The sequence below is a fragment of the Lipotes vexillifer genome, unplaced genomic scaffold (genome assembly GCF_000442215.2).
Source record: "Lipotes vexillifer unplaced genomic scaffold, Lipotes_vexillifer_v1.1 scaffold113, whole genome shotgun sequence".
Classification (NCBI taxonomy): domain Eukaryota; kingdom Metazoa; phylum Chordata; class Mammalia; order Artiodactyla; family Lipotidae; genus Lipotes; species Lipotes vexillifer.
The window spans coordinates 803,846-822,675 of record NW_006792514.1 but is presented as its reverse complement, the minus strand read 5'-3'; the positions used below and the strand labels follow the sequence as shown (position 1 = coordinate 822,675).

The following is an 18,830-nucleotide window of genomic DNA, read 5'->3' as shown; positions in this document are numbered from 1 at the left end:
CCCAGACCGGGACACGAACCCCCGTCCCCTGCACTGGCAGGCGGACTCCCAACCACTGCGCCACCAGGGAAGCCCTCTACATCATCTTTACACTCAAGGTTTTATATGGAGAATTATGTTCAGAAACTACTAAAGGAAATGAAAATATACCATCTGGAAGCACTTCCTTTTTACAATAAGTATATGCCTGAAAGGTCATATATAAATAATACTTTATAAAACAAATTATTTAAAACATATTTAAACTGCTCTATTTAAAAAAGATGAAAAAAATGAAGGTTTATATAAAGTAACTGTCTACAGCCTTCTAGAATCATAAATTTGTGCTCAAGTAATTTTCTCCCCAAATCTGTGGACAAAAATTTGCACCTTGATTAAAATAAGGGACAAAGGAAGGATATTAATATCTGGTGACCTGCGATTTAATTTACTGAACTTATTTTGATTCAGCCAACTTAAAAAAAAAAACTTCCAATATTTAGATAATCTGAAAGTTTTACATCATTTCTAAAAACTATATTAAGCAGGGGTTAACTATTACCTGGATAACCTGGCTTTTTCAAAAAGACAATTTACCAATAACTAAATATTCTAGAAATAACCTTAGAGAGCATTTTTAGGCTCTCATTTAACCTAGGACACTTATCAGGTAACAAAGCAAATGACAGTTTTCTAGTAAAACAGCTGATCATTTATTTTAGTTCAACGTATAGGACACATCAGAAAAGTACATACTTCCTTCGTTATTTCTATTATTTTAAATGTAAGCATTTTTCTTCCCCTCAAATTTAAGAAAATATAAAATTGATCATGAATTGAAAAATATATAAAGCACGAGCATTATGAATACTATAAGTCAGCAAAATAAAGCACATTTTCACATATTTCTAGACTCAAAGAAGGTTAAAGAAAATACAATCCCTCCCCTTTTGGGCAGATTTTGGGAAAGTTTATATTCTCACAGAAAAGAAGAAAATGTGAATATGTTGAAAATAAATTTCAGGTGATAGCTTCTTGTTCTTGAGAAAGTTTTATGAAACACGAGGAATCCTGCAAGTCTCTACTTACAGATATTTATAGTTTGAACCACATAAATTATAATTATATAAATAAAACACACCTAAGATTCTTTAGCCAATAAATTAAAGATGGCATGCTGAGTAATACAATCCATGTTAATAAGTTAATCACGGTACTGTGCATGCGAAGACTATCTTCAGCATCACTGGCAGATAAACCGAGGTGGTATACTGTAGAGTCTTTATGGTGATTGGATTTTTTTTCACTTCTTCTAGAGTGTTTGGGGTTCTACAAAGCAATAAAGTAAAAATATCAAGATATTAAGTAAAATTTAAGTTTATTACTTTATTTAGAATCATACTCAATTATCTAACAGCTAAATGAATATATCTTTCCATTACCAAATTGATATAAAATACTGAATTATCTTGTTTGAAAGTATTTTAAAGCAGTTATCAGTTACAAAATTTTTATTCCTTTGACTTGCTATTTCCACTAAGAATATATCCTCTTAAGTAATTACTTGAAATAAAATTTAAAAGATAATTGTGATAAAAACAACTTAAGGATTGACAAAGATCAAATTAAATGACAATCTAAGTCTTATTTTAATATTCATTAGGCTCACTTTTCTTAAAGTTATTTAAATTCATAAAACCTTTTAAATACTGTAAAGTCCTAACCTTTTTTTACAAAAATAAACTTTTATATTTTTCCATGTTCTTTCATACTAAAGTGATATAGCATTTTGAAAATAAAACTTACCACAGTCTGGCTATTTTTAAAAGTTGTTAAACTGGCTTGCAGATGAACAATCTATGAAAAAGAAAAGACTTTAATTTTACTTTTATTTTGAAACAAACAACATAAACCATTTTTACTGAAATTGAGAAGCACTGTAATTTGAAATTTTAAAAACCTAAATAAATAAAAGCTCATTTAAACATTTAGAAACATTCTTTTAGAAAAGATAAATAATAAATACATGTGCTTGCTATCATGGATTAAAAAACAAACAAAATAATACAAAATTCCAGAGTATGTTGGGGCCAGGATATAATGCTATATCTTCCACACTGTGTGAGCCTATGCTTGAATGGTGCCTTGCTATTGCAACTTAAAGTGTCATGTGAGTCAAAAATTTGATTATATTCAGCACAGTATAAAGAGTTTAACATGTGTTATATAATCTAAATCTTTGAAAATCTGGAACTCGATTATATAGGGTGGTAAAATGTTTACAAGAACCTGAGAAAGTCTATAAATTTACTAGGTTTGCTTAAGTATTTGAGAAAGTTCTGCTTATTGTGTCAGTTGTTTGAAATATCCAGTTAAAAAACCTAAAAATATTATATTTATAAATCAAATTAATTTATATTTGTAAATCAAAATAATTCTAAATAGTTTTTTCTGATGGACATATTTTTCCTTTGTAAACCAAAAGTAATCTATAATGTGCATGTATTAGTGTTAAATCCAGATGCAAATAAACCTTTGTTAAAAAAAGGAAAAAATTATTATCCTTTCCAGTATCAACTGTCTCTACATAAGATTAATGTGGAGAACATGCAGTTGTATAAGCTGTCCTGAAAAGCTGTCAGCCTTCTTAGAAGTGTTTTTCATTTCCTTAGTAAAATTGTCAGCTTAATTACTTTTATCGTGTCTTGTGATTCTTCAGCAACATTTGTAACATTCTACATTATTTCAGCATGATTGACAGCCTGATTCCACTGACATAACTTTTTGTTTTGTCTATAATCCACGTTTAAAGGGAGGTATGAATAAAAACCGTTCTAGTAAAATGTTTTTTAAAAAGTTAACATTACTTGCCAGAGCATCAAGCAATATGGAACAGATTATATCTCCTCCCTTCCCTTTCTTTTTAACAAAGAAACCCACTGAGATTAGTAACTTCAGTTCTAGTTAACTATATATATTTGAAATAGCTAAGATGTTTAAAAAAACTTTACACGTAGGCCTGTTATATAACAGCAGTGATCAAAAAAAAAATTTTTAACAACACCCATGGGAAAGTCTATGCCTGTCTGATACAAAGCTCAGGCCTTCTGACTTTACTGATTTAACATACCTTAAACACATAGTAAAGATAAGTAAGAAGGATGGCAAATGCTCCACAAGTTGTCCAACTAACTATGATCAAAACAACTGTCAAAATGGGCAAGTCTGGTGATATTATCTTCATATCTTTAGGAAGTTCAGAGGGCCTGGAATAACAAGAGTAAAACTTTCAAAAGCATATTAACAGTTATCTACACAGTCACATATAAGCAGAAAACAATACAGTGGCTCTGCCAGGCTCTCCTTATTAATGTGCAAGTATTACTATAAGGTAAACAGGCTTTTTAAAATAAAGGTGAGGGGTGATACATATTTTAAAATTCTTTTATACATTGTGATAGTTTCTCTTGCATTTATATATACTATGGGTAATACGTGTACTAAAAAAGAAAAAATATTATTAAAGATAATTATTAATTATAGGCCCTGTGCCATACAATTCCAATCTTGATAGGAAGAGAAATACTTTTGTTCTTAAAGTCTTGAGGTCACTCAGACATGTGATGGTGTTAATGTCAGAAGCACCTCAGAAGGGTGGAGGAAGAAGCATCATACCATAATCCCCTCTGCGACAGTAAATCACATAACATGGCTGGTGAGGAAATGGAAACTAGATCACTGGTTTACCAAAAGAGCATATCAGCAACTTCAAACTGTCTTTGGATCATAATAAACCTCTAGGCAATGTTTTTGGAGCTCTGATACATTTCATCTTATCTGATCCTAAATATCAAGATTGGAGTCTCAGGTTTGATGGAAAATCAACATATAAAAGCATTGCCAGAGAAACACTTTGCCCTTGGAAAGATTTACAACAGTGAAATTTAAAAATACCTGTGTAATCTGTCAAATTTTTTTGATTAACTCTTGAGCACTATGGTCAAAATCAAATGTAGCATTTAACTTGAAATAAATGGTAACCTATGACAAAAACGTAAGTTTGAACACTAACTCCATGTTTTGCTAGTTATACATTTTTCCTCAGAAATTATAGTTTAGTGAAAGCAAGTTAATTTTAAGGTACCCTATCAGAATACAGTTTTTTTCTTAAGAGCAATAAGAAAGGTTTTCGTCATTCATTTTTACCTTTTCAAAGTCAGCCACAATGAAGAAAGGAGTCTCACAGATGTAGAAGAGAGTAGGCCACCCCAGTAGGCAGTACATGTTCCAAACAGAAAAAGAATCAAAGATACAAGGGGGAAACACATACTCTGACTAGTTAAAACGATGGCATCTAATTCTGGTAACAATAACATATCCCAAAATTCTTTAAACCATTTGTATCTGTGGATAAAAGAAAACATACAAAAAATAAAAGCAAATAATACAATAAAAGCAAAAAAACCCCAACAACTCTCATTAAAGGATTTAATATTTGAAGTGTTTGACCATTCACTACAGTCCCCAGCGTACCATGATATTTCACTTATAATTCTACTGAAAAAACAAACTTCAATTCCTGGTAGGGAACTACTGAGTCTAGTGATCTTCAAGGATCTGAGTCTCAAGTCTCAATGCAGCTTTACTGCTCTCATTGATCCTTGTAATGAAGTAATAACTGGTCTTTTTTTTAAGTTAGAAAGCCAATAGTTAGTTATAAAGACAGAAGAAAAGACATCTAAGTAATGGTTTTTAACCAAACAAAAACAAAAACAAAACCTGAATAAATTAAGAATGCAATGTTAAGTAGGGTAGAGAGATCTAAAATATACTCTATATGGGAAGTAATGAAAAGTGTTCTGAGGCACTGTTTCACCAATATCCTATATTGCTTTGTGTCCATGAATCTGGGATACCCAAAGCTCATGTACCACATACATTCTTTTGAAAATGTTAAAGTCCTGGTATATTTACAGTCTAAGTTTAGACTGATATATGTGTATATATATATTATATATATAAGTTCAATAATTACTTCTAAACTATTGAAGTAAATGTTGATGTACTTATTAGGCCTTTGCCTAAGAGAAAAAGTCCATTTAATAAAACAAGTCAATTGCCTTATTTGTATGGAAATTTATCCTTCATATTTGAGCCAAACATAATACTTTATATATAAAACAAAATTAAAATTATTATCACAGATAATAAAACTTACCCCAACAGAAACTTAACCATAATTACAAAAGGATCAACTTTGTATGGTTTGGCTTCTTTATCCAACATAGCAGCATATTCTAAGCAGTGACCTAGTGATTTAAAAAAAAATTATATGTAGTAGAGAATTCACAGTAATTAAGTATGAGACATATTATATGCTGCATTGTTTGTTAGAGCAACATATTTCATGTCATAGAAAGCAAGGGTCTTTATTACTACCACAGAGACTCTTCTCAAAAGATTAAAAATTACCCTAATTTGAAAGACAAATCAAAACTACAATGAGGTACCACCTCACACTGGTCAGAATGGCCATCATTAAAAACTCTACAAATAGCAAATGCTGGAGAGGATGTGGAGAAAAGGGAACCCTGCTACACTGTTGGTAGGATTGTAAATTGGTGCAGCCACTATGGGAAACAGTATGGAGGTTCCACAAAAAACTAAAAAATAGAAATAACATATGATCCAGCAATCCCACTCCTGGGTATATATCCAGACAAAACTCTAATTCAAAAAAATACACGCACCCCTATGTTCATAGCAGCACTATTCACTATAGCCAAGATGTGGAAACAACCTAAATGTCCATCAACAGACGAATAGATAAAGATGTGGTACATATATACAATGAGATATTAGCCATAAAAAAGAAGAAAATAATGCCATTTGCAGTAATGTGGATGCAACTAGAGATTATCATACTAAGTGAAGTCAGTCAGAAAAAGAAAGACAAATATATGATAGCACTTATATGTGGAATCTAAAATATGACACAAATGAACCAATCTATGAAACAGAAACAGACTCATGGACATAGAGAACAGACTTGTGGCTACCAAGGGGGAGGGGGTTGGGAGAGGGATGGAGTGGGAGTTTGGGATTAGCAGATTGAAGCTTTTATATATAGAATGGATAAACAACAAGGTCCTAATGTATAGCACAGAGAACTATATATCCTATGAAAAACCAAAATGGAAAAGAATATTAAAAAGAATGTATATGTGTGTGTGTGTGTGTGTGTGTGTGTGTGTGTGTGTGTGTATGACTGAATCACTTTGCTGTACAGCAGAAGTTAACACATTATAAATCAACTATACATCAATTTAAAAAAGTTAAAAAAAGAAAAAAATAAACATAAACCTACCATAAAAATTTACTCTAATTTACTGGTTCTCATACAAAAGTACATAGTCAATCATCATTTGTGAAACAAATTCAGGAAGCCAAGGCTATGGTTTTGTCATTTGTATTTTTATAAAGCTCCACAGGTGAGCTATTTTTTAAAAACCGTTTTACTGAGACATAATTCTTATAACTCAAAATTCATCCATTTAAAGTGTATCCAATTCAGTGTTTTTTTTGTATATTCATAGAGTGTGCATTAACAACCACAGTCAGTCTTAAAACATTTTCATTACTCCCAAAAGAAACTGTTCCCCTTAACTGTCACCTCCAATGCCTCCCCATTCCTAGGCAACCACTAATCTACTTTCTGTCTCTACAGATTGGCTTACTCTGAAGATTTCATAAAAATGGAATCATAAAATATGTGGTCCTTTGTGGCTGGCTCCTTCAACTTAGCATATTTCCAAGATTCATCTATCTTGTAGCATTCAGCACATTATCTGTTCATCAGTTGACGGACATTTTGGTTGTTTCCACTTTTTGGCTATTATAAACAGTGTTTAGTGCGGATGTGTGTCTTCAGTTCTCTTGGGTCTATACCCAGGAGTTGCTGAGTCATATGGTAACTCTGTTTAACCTTTTGATGAACTGCCAAACTGCTTTCCAAAACAGCTATACCATTTTACATTCCCACTAACAGTATACAGAAGGTTGCAATTCTACAAATCCTCATTAACACTTGTTATTACCTGTCTTTTCTATTATAGCCATTCCAGTGATTTCTAATAAGCATCTTTGGTTCAGACCTACTTCTTTAATTGATTTGGGACACAATCCCATACTTAAGTCCTCTAGATTAACCAATATCATATATCCCCAGGGTCTCTGGACTATCTAGATATAAATCCCAAATGTTTGAAAATCAATTGTCAAGTCACTTAAAACTAAGAAGAATGAGGTGTCTCTTCTAAATTTCCAAAAATTATATTCAAGTATAGGAGATGTCATATTGCCAGAATAATCTTTTAATTAAAAGGTTGGATCTGAGCAGATCACATTAAATGTTGCTTACTTCTTCCTGGAATATAATAGGTTAAATCAGGTTAAAATGAACACTAAAGGCAGACCTGAAATTGCAAAAAAGTCACTGAAAGAAAACAAGCAGCTGTGAAAGGATGTGGCACCATGGAAACGGTGGAGGGGATTTTTGTACTGCTTTTGTATGTTTTGTCCCCAGTCTCCTTCCCTCTTGCCTCCTCTGATTATCATTGTACAAGCCCGGCAAGTGTGTGAGGCTCCTGGGAAATTGTTCTAACGGCTATACTCTAGAGAAGGCTTTGTCCAATGTACTATACAGTCTATATTTTCTTCTCCAGATCCACGTTCTACCCTTTACTTTGCTCTGAATTCTGGGAGGCTGACTTTTATGAACTGGCTTCTAGTTGGGTTCAGTGAACAAGAAGCACTGGCAGATAGGAGGACAGAAGGAAATAAAGTTAGTGTATTTATTTCCCTGCCTTCTCCCTGCTGAGCCACACGCTGACAGTGGCCACAGCATTTCTGTACCCAAGGTTCAGGTGCAGTACTGCTGCTCTCTCCTGCAGCTCTCTAGGTTTGCTCCCTCCCTTGCCCTGATACCTAGGAGTATCAGATGGCTCTGTTGCTAATTTGGTATTTTATCATTTGTTGTTGGTTTCCCTTAACCCTATACATACCTTTGAAATAGTCCCTTCAATTAAACTCTTAATTATTCCATTCAGTGTACCCAGACCTAAATGATACAGTTGACACAGCCCAAATATTACAGTGAATGCCAACTATGTGCTTGGCCCTATGTCAGGCACCGGGAATAGAATGGAGAACAAAATCCCTGTCAACCAGCTTCTATCTCTTAAGAGATCCTCAGAACAGAGGGAATAAACTTTAGACACAAGGGTATAAAATGGAGAAAACAAGTAAGAAATTTTCTTGGTAATCTCTTAAAATTTAAGAGGATCTCCAACTCCTGTAACCTTGAGAGAGAAGGGTTGTGAATTTTCAAGAAATAAATGTGTCTTCATTAGCTACACGTAGGATAAAAAAAGTAGTAATGAAGCATTGAGGAAGGAAGATAGGGAGGGAGGAATAGAAACATTCTTACCTGTTGAGAAAAGAGAGTATAACTGTCCTCCATAAGCAAGAAGGATACTAGATATAACATAGGCAGGAAGAGCTCCACCATGAAATCTAACTACCTAGAAAACAGGCAAATCAATGGGCAACTTCTGCATGTTCATGTTAATGAAATAAATATACTTTCACATGAAATAAAAAAGTTGTTTTTCACTTTATACATTTTCTGACATGACTAAAAGATATCTTGAGTAATGGGTATAAAAATTCTAAGCAAAATAAATGCTAAGAATATATCGCATATTGGAAACATGTTATCTGAATTTTTCATCAAAGGCATAATAGAGGCAATATATAATTGTGTAGCATATGCTACAAAATTTTTTACAAGGAATGTTTATCGAGCATTTAATATGTTCCAGGTATAATACTAAACATCTTAAATGCATTATCTCATGCTCTCCTCCCAAAAATCCTTTCATATAGTTCTTATCCCTATTTTACAGATGAAGAAATTCAGGTACAGGGGGCCCAAGTAACTCGCACAATTAAGAGACAAGCAAGTTACTTACTTGTTACCTCTCTTCGCTCTTAACAGTAAGATAGGGACAATAATAGTACTTACCTTATAGGTGGTTTTAAGGATTTAAACACGTTCATTTGTGTAAAGCATTTAGAATATGAACTTGAACATGATAAACTATCAAAAATATGAGCTGCTGTTGTTAGGCTTTTATGTCCTTCACCATCTTTGGAAATGTTGTGGAATGGAATTTAACTCAAAGCCTAAGTTCATAACCATTATGTTATAGCACCTCAAGTCATTCTATCAGCTGATCCAATCTCCATAAAAACATACATATAACAAAAACAGAGTGTAAGTTCTTCTTTTAATGTTAAAGTTTTAAAAGGAAATTAAAGCATGTTCTCCAATCCACAGATTTTTTAAGATAAATGTACAGACTCCCCCGTCAATCTAATGAAAACTATGGAAATGAATGCTTACACAAAATGTTAAGTAAAATTTCAGCAAGTTCAACGTCTCCCTGAAGCTCCTCTGTGGATTCCCAGATTAAAATTGATAAGACTCAAAAAACATAAAGCTCATACTCATGATTTATAGTTTGTAGCTTTGAGTGAAAGGACAAGAGAGTTGAGTGAAAGGGAAAAGGTCATTTTCCTACCTATTACTAAAGGATGCTCACTGCCTGCTAATGACACGCTAGGAAATATATAGCATACTTTAGTTATTAAGTGTGTTGGAAGGATAGTTAAGTAGCATAACAGGCTCAGAGTCATACTCCTGAGTTCAGGCTACAGCTTTGCCTTTCACTAGCTCTTAGGCAACTTATTTTACACCTCCTTCTCTCTAGGCCCTTATCAGTAAAATGGAGTTAAATAGATAGCACTATCTCACAGGGAGTTTGAGGCTTAAATGTGTTCATTTGTGTAAATCATTTGGAATAGTAACTGGCACAAGTAGGTGATCAGAAAATATTCACTGTTATTATTAACCTTTAATGCCCTTCACGGTTTTCAGAAATCTTGTAAGAGGTCCTACATAAAATTTCATTTTAATGACTGAGTGTCATTGTTATGAGTAGTAAATATGATACTGGGCCACAGATACAACAATCAACAATCATAAACTGGCCTCCATGGGTCATATTCAAATTGTATATGTGCTTCATTTGGTTTAGTATTTGGCATAGTATTTCTTTACATTTTGAATTAGATGCCAACATTGAAAAATTAAAATATTTTATCTAAAAATTCAGATTTCTAGTTTCTCTTAAAATCTAAAGATTGGGCAACACTGGGTTTCATTCCTACATGGAAATGATTTATTAAGAGTTTAAATAATCCTCTTGAGAAAGCAACTTTCAGTTTATTTTCTGTCCTCTCTTTCATAAGAGTAGACTGAACAATATGTAAGTATATTTTCCTTTCATTTTTTTTTTAAAAAATTAATTTTATGAAAAAGTTATCTAATCAAAGGCTAAAGATTCTCCTAAGTGGTTTCTCTTTAGTCCTCTTTCCAGTCTTCTTTGACTGAATCAGTTAACACTGAAAATATGTATGATTTTTAAAAGACAAATAAGATATACAAAAGCAAATTCATTCTCCTACTGTTCTCAAGCTAAATTTTGAAACAAACATGAAGGAAGAGCATCTTATATCATTCCAAACATTTGAGGACTTAACTCAATTGCCATTTAAAAAAGTACCTACCTCTGATCCTGCAACACCCACACATCATCATTTTTTAGAAAAATTTCCATGTCTAAACAAGACTATTAGTCTAGGTTTTTTTGGTGTACATATAATTAAACCTGATTATACAGTATCAAGCAAACTTGACTTTTCTTGTCACTAATCTGAATTATGAGCCCCAGGGATGATATGGATAAAAGAGTGTGTTATATCCTCAGCCACATCACCATGTACAGTGACATACTACAAATACTATAGCATGAATTCTTCCCTTTTATTCCAAGATACAATTTTTCTTAATAATTGGTCTCTTAACATTTTAGAGTATTTATTATAACTATCCATGATGCTATTTTCCAACTTACACTAACATTTAATCTTCTCTTTCTAATGTAGCACAAAATTTTTATGTATTAGCTTAGAATTTTCTAATGTTCACAAATTTAATAATAATCACAATCTAGCTCTTACCAGGTTGTTTTCAGTATCAAATGAGATAACATACATAAAAAGTTTCTGATTTACTTTTAACTTGTGAGTATTATTATAATTATAGAATTAAATGACTTAAAAATTCTGCTATGCCTAGACTGTAAAACATAACAGACCAAAAAAATAAAGTGAAAGTAATAAAAGACATGATAAAATTTTTAGTGAATTTTAAGACTATAATTTCTCTGACTAATCAGTATTATCTATTTATGTTCAGATTGCACAATTCTGCAAATTATAATGATGTTGAATAATAATATAGTAGTCCTACAACTTGATAAATTATTTTTGTAACACTATTTGCCTATGAATTTAAGATACTCCCCAAATGAATTTAACCTATTTCAGCATGTTTATTTTTAATATAATTTACTTTTACCTTTTACAAACTGAGCTTGCACAACATAAAAAGTTCTTGGAAAAAGCTCATTTATATGACAGAGCCCACAGATTTTACTGGATTATGAATTATAGCATCATATGAGCAACATGAAATCTTAATATGATATCCATTTAGCCAAAAATATTAATTTTCTTGAAAATCCGGAATCAACTTTCATTCTTAGGAAGTATCAAACATGAAAGCATCACCTTAAAGCCAGGGGTGGCCAACTATGGCCTGTATGCCAAGAATGGCTTTCAGATTTTATTAACGTGAGAAAAAGAAGAAAAAAGGAGAAAGACGAAAAAAGAAGTAGGTGCAGTAGTGGCAGCAGTGGCAAGAGACTATATATGGTCTGCTGAAATACTACTATCTGGTGCTTTACAGAAAACGTTTACAACCCCTGCCTTACAGTTTCTATTCACAAGGCAATAAATAATCGACAAGGAGTCTCTCTTACCTGTCCAAGTATTTGTGAAAAGGAAGTCTTAACTGTCACCTAGTTTAAAACAATTATTAAAAAAAGGTTATTTTCCCTAAACTCTAGTTCACATTTTATTAAACTGAGCACTAAGCATAATCATTCATTTTTTTATAATGATGAACCTAAAGGTACTCAAGATCTTAAAAGAATTCTCTGAACCATCAACATTTAATTTGTATCAACTGTGGTTTTGCTGTTCAATATTTTTTTCTGTAATCTAATTCTTTCCCAATTGGATGAATGCTATGATATGTGGTATCATATGTTACCGTGATATGTGGTAACCCTTTACCAACTAGAATATTTAATTAATCAGAATATCTTATTACCAGATCATACAAGCTAAAGGAATTTATTGAATGATTGAGTCAGAAACTATACGTATGTCTGCTGAAAAATTAAGCAAAAATTAATCAACTTACTTATGTAACTCGTACTTTAAAATCTCATACGTGCAATCATATGGTACTAAATATAGTTAAGATAAACCACTTCTGAGTAAATTTCATAAAAATATAATACCAGGAACAAACAGATCACATGTAATAAAATTTGAGCCAAGACAACACTTTATTTTTTTTTTATTTTATTTTTTTTTAACATCTTTATTGGGGTATAATTGCTTTACAATGGTGTGTTAGTTTCTGCTTTATAACAGAGTGAGTCAGTTATACATATATATATGTTCCCATATCTCTTCCCTCTTTGTCTCCCTCCCTCCCACCCTCCCTATCCCACCCCTCCAGACAGCCACAAAGAACCGAGCCGGTTTCCCTGTGCCATGCGGCTGCTTCCCACTGGCTATCTACCTTACGTTTGTTAGTATATATATGTCCATGTCTCTCTCTCGCCCTAACACACCTCACCCTTCCCCCTCCCCATATCCTCAAGTCTGTTCTCCAGTAGGTCTCTGTCTTTATTCCTGTTTTACCCCTAGGTTCTTCATAACATTTTTTTTTTTCTTAAATTCCATATATATGTGTTAGCATACGGTATTAAGACAACACTTTAAAAAGAAATTCATCATTAATTATCTCTGCCGTAAATATACCTCTTTTGATATTAGGAAGTCTTGGAAAAAGGAAATTCATCTTTCATAGGGAAGTTGTAAAATAACTATATTTTGTCAATACATGGACTTTAAAAAAAATAAAGTATTTGTAAAAATATGGACATTAAGAGAATGTGCAGTACAGCCAAATTACTAACACAATTCTTCCTATCTCTATAGTAATATTAGAAATATGAAGTCACAAGCTGAAAACCATTATATCCCTGCAAAATCCTTCAATGCTAGAAACAGAAAGCAAGATATCAAAGCATTAATAAATTCCATGAAATCTAAAATAACTCACAATATAGGTCAAACTGAAGCCTGTAGGACAGATTATATTCACTTGACCTACCAATTCTAGTTTACCCTAAGAAAGGTAGCTCTAATAAAGAATCCAAATTAAAGCAACTGAGTAGAAATAAGATATTTCACATAAACCAAAACCACCATTGAAATGTATACTTCAAGCACTTAAATCTGGAATCCTTAGAAGATGGTATGTTCTTATACAAAGAGGAACTCTTTTAGTTCACGAATCTATATGTAAATAAAATGTTACTCTTGAGTCCATTTCCCTTCTCTCAGTGCAAAGAAATCTACTGTAATTGTAAAACAAACCCAACAGGTACTAAACTGCACAAATTAATGATTAATAGAGATTAAAATAATGAGTGAAAATAAGATCCTTAAGCTTATCCAGTAGTGCTGGAGAATATATATCATGCCAGTTACTGCAGTATAGCCATGTCAGCTGATTTCATGAAGTTCTTCAATTTATGGATTCTGGACTGGGGCTTCCAAACTGAGAAGGTTAATCTGCAGTCTCAATTTTTATTTTATTTTCTATTACTTATTAAGATACATACTTTCGATGGTCCAGCTAAGGAAATACTGAGGTGGTGCTAACAGGCAAAATGGAGACTATTGAAAGTATCATAAGTAACTAACTCTCTCATATTAATTGGCTTTCGCATCACCATATATCTGAGGCAAATATAAAAATATATTTCCAGTTTATTCTATAACTAAATCCTAAAAACTAAGCAAACATGTAACTTACCTCATATTGACAGTCTGATGATGTATACATTTTTAATAATGCTACATGGCTGTCATTTTCTGGTTGAGCAATATGGAGTTTCACAGAAATTTCTGTGGAAGATGGAACCCTGAAAAGATAAATATCAGTTCTCAAATACAAAATGCTGTGAAATAACCATGGCTACACCAATCCTCAGCACAACACAGTGAAATAAAGTAAGGAGGCTAGATGCCACACATGTTACTATGGATTGACACTTTTCCAGTCATATCACAGCTCCTTCTAGGACACAGAAATTGGGGGAGAGGGTGGAAAGGGGTTCATGTCTGAAGCAAGTAAGGTTTAAATTCTAGATCGCTTAAATAAGAATACTATATGGTATCTTATAATATTATATTATCTTATGGGCACAATGTTACATAAAGGATACCTACATTTTACTAAGAGGCCCTGTAATAATTTCTCTAAAATTTTATTATGATTTAAATAAACAGACTAAGTAGAATAAGTATTATTCAAAAACAACAAAGTTTAAGGTAAATTCTTTCATATACTTACTGTGCAATGGTTAGTGAATCTTCATAAGACCAGGGAATATGAAGTTTATAGATACTAGTAATTTCTTCTGTGGAAACATAAAGGAAATATGTATTACTAACCTTATGTTACTAAGGTTACTACTATAATACCTAACTATTTACACAATACTCATTTCATTAAAAAATAATCAGTAAGAGTTATATCACACAATAAATTATGGAGAATTACTTAATAATAATGTTTATTTAGACCTACAACAAGATATTAGAGCATATGGAAAGTATAAGAAACTGGAAAAACATTAAACAGCTAAATCTCAATTATTACTACAATAAAACAGCAAGATATACAGTATTTTTAAAACGTGGATATTTAAACTGAAACAGATGAAGATGCTTACTGCTAAGAAAGGGTCTATGTTAAATCCATTTGGAAATATAAACAGCTTTTCTATTATCATATATTTAATATTAATTTACATAAAATACATGGAAAAATAAGTATTACAGAAAATTCAAGTGAAGACCTAATGATTCTTCAAATGACAATACTATTTTTTCAGAAATACACTTACCTTTCACTCCTGAGCACTTGCTTACCACGTTGACTTTAAAAGCTTGGTATATCTAATAGAGTTTGACCACAAAAATTTAAAAAAAACAAGTTGATAAGTTTGTTTAACTAAACAGTAAAGTAAAATCAAGTCCTGTTATTGTCAAGATAATTAATTACCTGTCCAAAGTTCAGAAGCTCTATATTATAGAACAGGCCACTTGTATTTAATATCACTTTCCTTGAAGACAATCCTATTGAATTAAAAGTACTGTATTACTTAGAATACCAAAAAAAAATTTTTTTAAGTACAAAAGTACTGACTGCTTAAACAATGTCTAAAATAATGCCAACAGATTTTTAACATTAGAAAATAGTTTATAGGTTCTTGCTTTCAGTACGGAGGAGTGACCTCCTAAAAATCCAGTCTTCCTTCAATAAATTTTGAACAAAGCATAACATTTATAATGACTTTCAATGACATTTATGTGTTTTAAAAAATCACTGCATAGTTCCAATTTCAAAAAGGTATGCTTTCTTGGTAGTTTTTTTTTTTTTAACATTTTAATAAAATTTTAAAAACCGCATCCACTTACATGTGAATGCCTTTGGATAAGAATATGCAAATGCAAGTGTTCAGATGCTTCTTTGAAAAGAGAAAACAATAAGACAAACCACCACTGTGCAATAGACAGAAAAGGCTTGAAATATTTTACCAAGTATATCACTGAAATTCTATTAATTAAAAAATAAATACTGTATGATGTTAAGATTCTGTCAGTCACATTTAGCACCAGTTAAAACACATAAGCAGTTTTTTCATAATGTTGCATTATCATAACTCTATTATAGGATGTATACTTGGAGTTAGGAAAAAAAGACAGCAGGAAATTTTATCAACATGTAAACAAATTTGCTAAGTACAAGGTGTACCATTAATCTGTGATTAATAAATCACTTTTAAAACACAATGCTAACTTACACATTCAACTACAAACCATTTTAATAAGTACCTAATGTAACCAATATTTTAAAATACAGCACTGAATTTAAGGCACCTCAAAATGAACAACAGGAGAAAAACTAGTAAATATGAAGTATACTTCACATTCTACTTAATTTAATTTAAAATACCATTCACTGTGGTACCCTTCTTCACAAGTAAGATAGTCTAAGTTTTGGGTGTTTAAAAAATTCTAACAGGAGGTAAGAAATAATTTAAATTTTTGCTTTCCACTATGGCAAAAGGGAAATCAGAAGCTGAACACTTTACTAATTAAAAAAAAATTTTTTTTTAGCCTGACTCACACCTTGAAGATTTTAGAAAGAATATCATTATTAAAATGTTGGGGCTTCCCTGGTGGCGCAGTGGTTGAGAGTCCGCCTGCCGATGCAGGGAACATGGGTTCGTGCCCCTGTCTGGGAGGATCCCGCGTGCCGCGGAGCGGCTGGGCCTGTGAGCCACGGCCGCTGAGCCTGCGCGTCTGAAGTCTGTGCTCCACAACGGGAGAGGCCACAACAGTGAGAGGCCCGCGTACCGCAAAAAAAAAAAAAGTTGATAGGCCCATTTGGAAGATTGCTGAACATCAACAAATAAGCCACAAGTGTTCGATTGTGTTACAATTTAAAATGTGAGACATTCACCAGTAATCAAAGGATAAACTTCCCTGAATGTTCTCACTTTTAAAACAGTTCAAGTCTTAATTTATTATTAAATCTAAGATATCAAAAGTATTGGTGGACATCAGTTACATACTATTGTCAGAGTATATTTTAGCAACAATAAAAATTTCATTTTGTCACCTGAAGAAATCAAAACCCATTTTCCTTTTAATAGATTAAAATTGCTTAGCATATTCCAGAAGCACCTATATCCATTATGTCTAGGAAACCAGTTTCCTATCATTATACAGTATTAATCAGTTTAGCTGAGCATAAATTAAAACAAGGAGAATTGAACATGGAATTGAATATGGTATGTGTAATCATGGAGTCACAATTACAAAAATTTGAGCTAGGGAGGGTAGATCTCTTATTTTATAAGCTTGCTATTTTTAATGAGGTAGGTGGTTTAGAGTTGTCATTTCTGTATTGTTCTGTGTATTATTCAACCAAAAAAAAAAAAAAAAGGTGGGGGAGGGATAAAAATCTTAAAGGAAGTTTCCTCTCTCAAGTAACAGATTCTTTTCACGAATGGAATACAAAAGAAAAATATTGAAAAAATTGGGCATGCCAAAAGAGCACAAGAGCCAACTTAAAAAGAGCTCCCAACATCCAAAGCTGAAGCAACTTAAGCAAAAAAAAAAAAAAGTAACAATAATATTGCATTATATCCCAATAAATAAAATAAATATCCATAAGTCCATAGTGACATAAATAAAAAATGAATAAATGGGGGAAAAGGGACAACTTTCCCTTAGGAAGAATTCCAATAATTATAGAATGCCAGTAATAATTGCTTCAGACTAGATAAACCAATGGATGCTAAAATTAGTGGGTTATTTTGAAGAAAAACAGGATACTTACACATTCTCAAAGTATCTCCCCCAAGATATTTATTAATCACAAAGAGAAAAGCAAAGCAGTAACTTTACAGTGGAGAAATCTGGCAGACAACACATTAACCAAGAAGTGATCAAGGTCCACATCATTAGTAATTAGACATAGTGACATCATGTATCCTCTGATATGATACACTGAGAAGTTCACATTGCTCCTGTGATATTCTTGCCCCAAATGCATAACCTCAATCTAATTATAAGAAAGCATTAGACAAAGCCAAATAGAGAGATATTCTACAAAATAACTGACCAATACTCTTCAAGGGCCTCAAAGTTATAAAAGACAAAGGAAGACTGAGGAACTATCAAAGATCAGAGGAAACTAGGGAGACATGACAACTAAATGCAATATGGGAACCTGGAGAACACTGGTGGAAAATCCTATGAAAACCAAATAAAACTGTAGTTAACAGTATTGTACCAGTGCTCATTTCTTAGTTTTGACAATTTTATTGTTTATGTTAAGGTGAATGAGAGCTAGATGGGAACTCTACTCTTTCTGTGATTTTTCTGTAAGTCTAAAATTATTTCAAAATAAAATTTAAAGGAATATTTAGTTATGTGTATGTTACCACAACAAAAAAAAGGGGAAATATTTAGAGCAATCTTGAAACCTTCAGACAGCAGGTAGTAATTTATATCTTAGAATAAACCTTTTATAAAAAGGGCCTATATGTAGTATAAGTTCATGTGAAAACACATACACACAGACAATTACCTGCAAATGTATATGATCATGGATAAGTTTATTTTAAAGTTAATTTCTGGGACTTCTCTCATGGTCCAGGGCTAAAGAATCTGCCTTACAACGTAGGGGATGTGGGTTCAATCCCTGGTCGGGGAACTAAGATCCCACATGCCGTGGAGCAACTAAGCCCGTGCACCACAACTGCTGAGCTCGCATGCCTCAACTGGAGAGTACACACGCTGCAAACTACAGAGCCCACATGCTCTGGAACCTGTGTGCCACAGCTACAGAGCCCATGTGCCCTGGAGCTTGCACACCACAACTAGAGAGAGAAAACCCACACGCCACAACTAGAGAGAAGACCGTGTACCACAACGAAGAG

The 18,830-nt window shown here is 32.6% G+C and overlaps 1 protein-coding gene across 1 annotated transcript in view; it reads right to left on the bottom strand.

The window, feature by feature from the left end:
• Positions 1–18,830, bottom strand: part of PGAP1 (post-GPI attachment to proteins inositol deacylase 1) — a 73,474-nt gene that overhangs the window by 1,898 nt on the left and 52,746 nt on the right. The window contains exons 15-25 of the mRNA XM_007465703.1: positions 15,380–15,453; positions 15,222–15,273; positions 14,666–14,732; positions 14,126–14,234; positions 11,988–12,026; positions 8,468–8,561; positions 5,198–5,288; positions 4,186–4,383; positions 3,110–3,245; positions 1,786–1,836; positions 1,121–1,308 (exon numbers count right to left, since the gene is read on the bottom strand). Coding sequence (XP_007465765.1) covers positions 1,121–1,308; positions 1,786–1,836; positions 3,110–3,245; positions 4,186–4,383; positions 5,198–5,288; positions 8,468–8,561; positions 11,988–12,026; positions 14,126–14,234; positions 14,666–14,732; positions 15,222–15,273; positions 15,380–15,453 — 1,099 coding nt within the window. The remainder of the gene's footprint in view (positions 1–1,120; positions 1,309–1,785; positions 1,837–3,109; positions 3,246–4,185; positions 4,384–5,197; positions 5,289–8,467; positions 8,562–11,987; positions 12,027–14,125; positions 14,235–14,665; positions 14,733–15,221; positions 15,274–15,379; positions 15,454–18,830) is intronic.